This window comes from Camellia sinensis, chromosome 14 (genome assembly GCF_055761805.1).
Source record: "Camellia sinensis isolate YWXY chromosome 14, ASM5576180v1, whole genome shotgun sequence".
Taxonomy (NCBI): domain Eukaryota; kingdom Viridiplantae; phylum Streptophyta; class Magnoliopsida; order Ericales; family Theaceae; genus Camellia; species Camellia sinensis.
This window is the reverse complement of record NC_138974.1, coordinates 102,298,208-102,301,374: the sequence shown is the minus strand read 5'-3', so window position 1 is coordinate 102,301,374 and position 3,167 is coordinate 102,298,208. Positions and strand designations below refer to the sequence as shown.

The 3,167-nt window shown below is 42.2% G+C and overlaps 1 protein-coding gene across 1 annotated transcript; it reads right to left on the bottom strand.

Annotated features, from left to right (window-relative positions):
• Window positions 1–1,701: 1,701 nt before the first annotated feature.
• On the bottom strand, window positions 1,702–2,874 carry LOC145807215 (L10-interacting MYB domain-containing protein-like). Its single transcript, XM_082905159.1, has 2 exons — window positions 2,464–2,874; window positions 1,702–2,331 (listed from the first exon to the last, which is right to left on the bottom strand). The coding sequence occupies exons 1-2, from the start codon at window positions 2,872–2,874 to the stop codon at window positions 1,702–1,704; spliced, it is 1,041 nt and encodes a 346-aa protein (XP_082761285.1).
• Between the last annotated feature and the right edge of the window lie 293 nt (window positions 2,875–3,167).

Below are 3,167 nucleotides of genomic sequence, written 5' to 3'. Positions count from 1 at the left end.
CGCGTTTCTTGCAATACGCCGGAATTCTTGTTGGTGGTAACGGTGGCCTTTGAATGGTGCTAAGTAACCAATCCGGTTTGCATAGCCAGAATCGACAAGATAATATTTGCCTGCAGACATGACGACAATGTATGACACCAAAACCAACATTCTGCGTCATTTTCATATAACGCTTTGTCAGCAAATAAATATTTGTTAACAAATCTAATAACATGGCCATGTGTTACCTTCGTCAGGATGTGGGAATGGGACGTTGTCATTTGTTAGTATCTCGTTGAATATGCGACTATCATGCATACTTCCTTCCCATCCGCAAGAAATGAATATGAAACACATGTCAAAATCGACAGCGGCCATTATATTTTGTGTGTGACAGTATTTCCTACCGAAATATGTTGCCGCATCTGGCCCCGTAACCCATGCACTGACATGTGTTCCGTCTATTGCGCCAATGCAGTCCTGTCAACATGGATCATATGTTTTGAGTCGTAACTTTGTAACAAGTGTTTCACATTTGTCACGTGCAGTTAATAACAAAAAACATATATATTTTCTTCACTTATATGTCAATCATGTTTTGCTGAAGTACCTTGAACGGTAGGTATTTCCGTCTAGACCTCACGTATGGATGTATACGATGCTGACTGTATGTGGGCCGGCAATGGACAACAGTGAACTCTTTCATGGAATTTAATACGTTATGCACGTGCCTCGACACAATCTCCCCAGAATGTTGGAAGCGTTCCTGGATTTCCCGATTTTGCTTCCCTTTCAAGACATGGATAAACATCGCAACGCTTTCTTCAACAGCTAAGCCATGTGGACGTTGCGGGACTTGTAACCCAAAATCATTTACTAATGTCTCACACAAGGCGGCAAACACTTCCTTCGGCATGCAAACATTTTCCTCAAAGCGACCCATATGCCCCGCATATAGTTCGCATATCCATGTATTCCCGGTTAGTATAGAAGTGCGACATGGCGTTTTATGCATGTGTTTTTGGTACCATTCTGTCGCCAAGTGGCATGCTTGTAGAAATGTGCAGTTCTGTTCTTGTTGCAGCTGGACCGCCATTTGATTCAGCATTTCCATTATTTCATCATGGTTGCTTCCATCCCAGGGATTCATCGCGTTTTCGTTGATGCAAAACCTACAAAAGTGGCAGGCTTTCAATTAGTTTGCACGTGATTCATTGAGTTAAATTATATTGAATTTTGCAATTATACAATGTCGACATTGTTTGTAATGAACGCAATGCTGTCACCAATGTCCTTTGGAAGGCATGATCATATGATTTGCAAAAAAAAAAAAAAAGCTGTTCAACGTATGCTTCACAGGGGGGCCATGGTTGTAACAACCACAAAACTAAGAAAATAACTTGCGACATATAGGCATTCAGAAGCATGCATCGAAAACGTATTTCCCTGTCTTAAACGTAGCGCCACAAAATATTAAACCGTAAACATCCCATTCATTTCCCAAAAACGAAGCACAACCATGCTTTCGGTCCGTCAACCCATGGACTTACCTACAACTTGTCACTGCCCGTAGCTAGCAAGAAGAAAAAAAAAAAAAAAGACATAATGCAAAACATGCACACACCACCATCCTGTTTTAGTACATAACAAACAGTACCATAAGTCTAAGTTTTAAAAAGGAAGAAAAAGACATGCATCTGCAACACTCGTAAGACCATAGCATCACATCCGCCTACCCCCAAACAGGTTTGCAAATGGCCCCGACGCAGTACACTGGAGCTGCTTCTGTGTAAGCCAGCCAATGATGTGGTCGTCATCAGGCTGGCACATCATGACCTCCCGGTAATCAGCGTTATCCATAAGTGTGGAGGCGAAGTGGAATAACGGTGTACCAATCAGAGACGGAATACTGCTCAGTTTATGCATGCACTCGGAAATAGTGTACAGTGCTTCGTTGCCTGTCAGGTGCCTGACCGTGACCTGCTGATTCTTCGAACGGACCACATCTGTCATTCTGTTCATGCTCTCCGCAATAATAGACGCACCACTTGTTGCCTTCTTCGACTTTGAAACACTTGTTGATGGCGTCTTTCTCCGTTTTTCCTTTTCAATCGACACATGCTCCAGTGAAGAATCGGAATCCACGTCCTGTACTCCTGTGGGTATCGGATCAGCGAATGGCTGGGCTCCCAAACTACGCACTGAATCAGATGAGTCCGTAGCAGCTTCAGGAATGTTCTCTCCCGGGGTCCAATGGTGCTTCCCAGTAGCTGCTGCCCCCATGAAAACCGTCTCCAGCAAGTCACGGTGTTCCAACGTTTTCTTCCTGAACTTCGCACACACCTTGTTGATCTGCAGACATGTACATGTGTAAAAGAGGTTGACGTTATATTTCATATTCATAAATTTTATTCAAGTTGAACTAAGAAGTAAAAAATGTACTGGTAAATGAGAAATATAAAACTTGTTGGTACATGTACTTACTGATTCCATCTTGTCCCACCACTCGTCAGGTGCCTGAAACAAACCGGTGTCATAGTCAAAGCCTATCCCGGACACTCCCTTGCTTGAATCCATCAACTTCATCCACGCTTGCCACTCTTTCTTCAAGCTCATGTACTTATTCTTCAACTGTTTAAGTCCATGTTTTTTTCTTGTTTTTCTCTGAAATTTCCTTGACAAGGACTTGTACCCTGCCTGGCTGAGGACTAAGAATGGCCGATTTCCTTTACTAATCTCATTTGCAATCAACTGGAGGAAAACTCGGACTGACTTACTGTCCCATGAGGCCTTGTGGCTTAGCTGCGTTTGTGTCTCTTCAAGACTGGTTGACTTGTCACTGACAACGCCTTTGCTTTTCGAGTGGTTACGAGGTGAAGTACGTGTGGAAGCCATTACTAATGTACGGTTACAAAAGATATACATCACAAATTTGGTTGTTACATACACACACACAACAGATGACACATTAAAAACAACAAACGCAGATATATGATGCTGAAGATGAAATTTGCATATACCCATTGAAAACATTTTTTACGTACGTACACAGGTTCCATGGGAGTTAGTAGTGGACAAAAACATGATAGTTAGTATTACGGCTCCCATATACGACAACATAATACCATCGTACTACAAACATACTAACTACATACTAACAACATATTCAAGACATACTAATGTCTTTG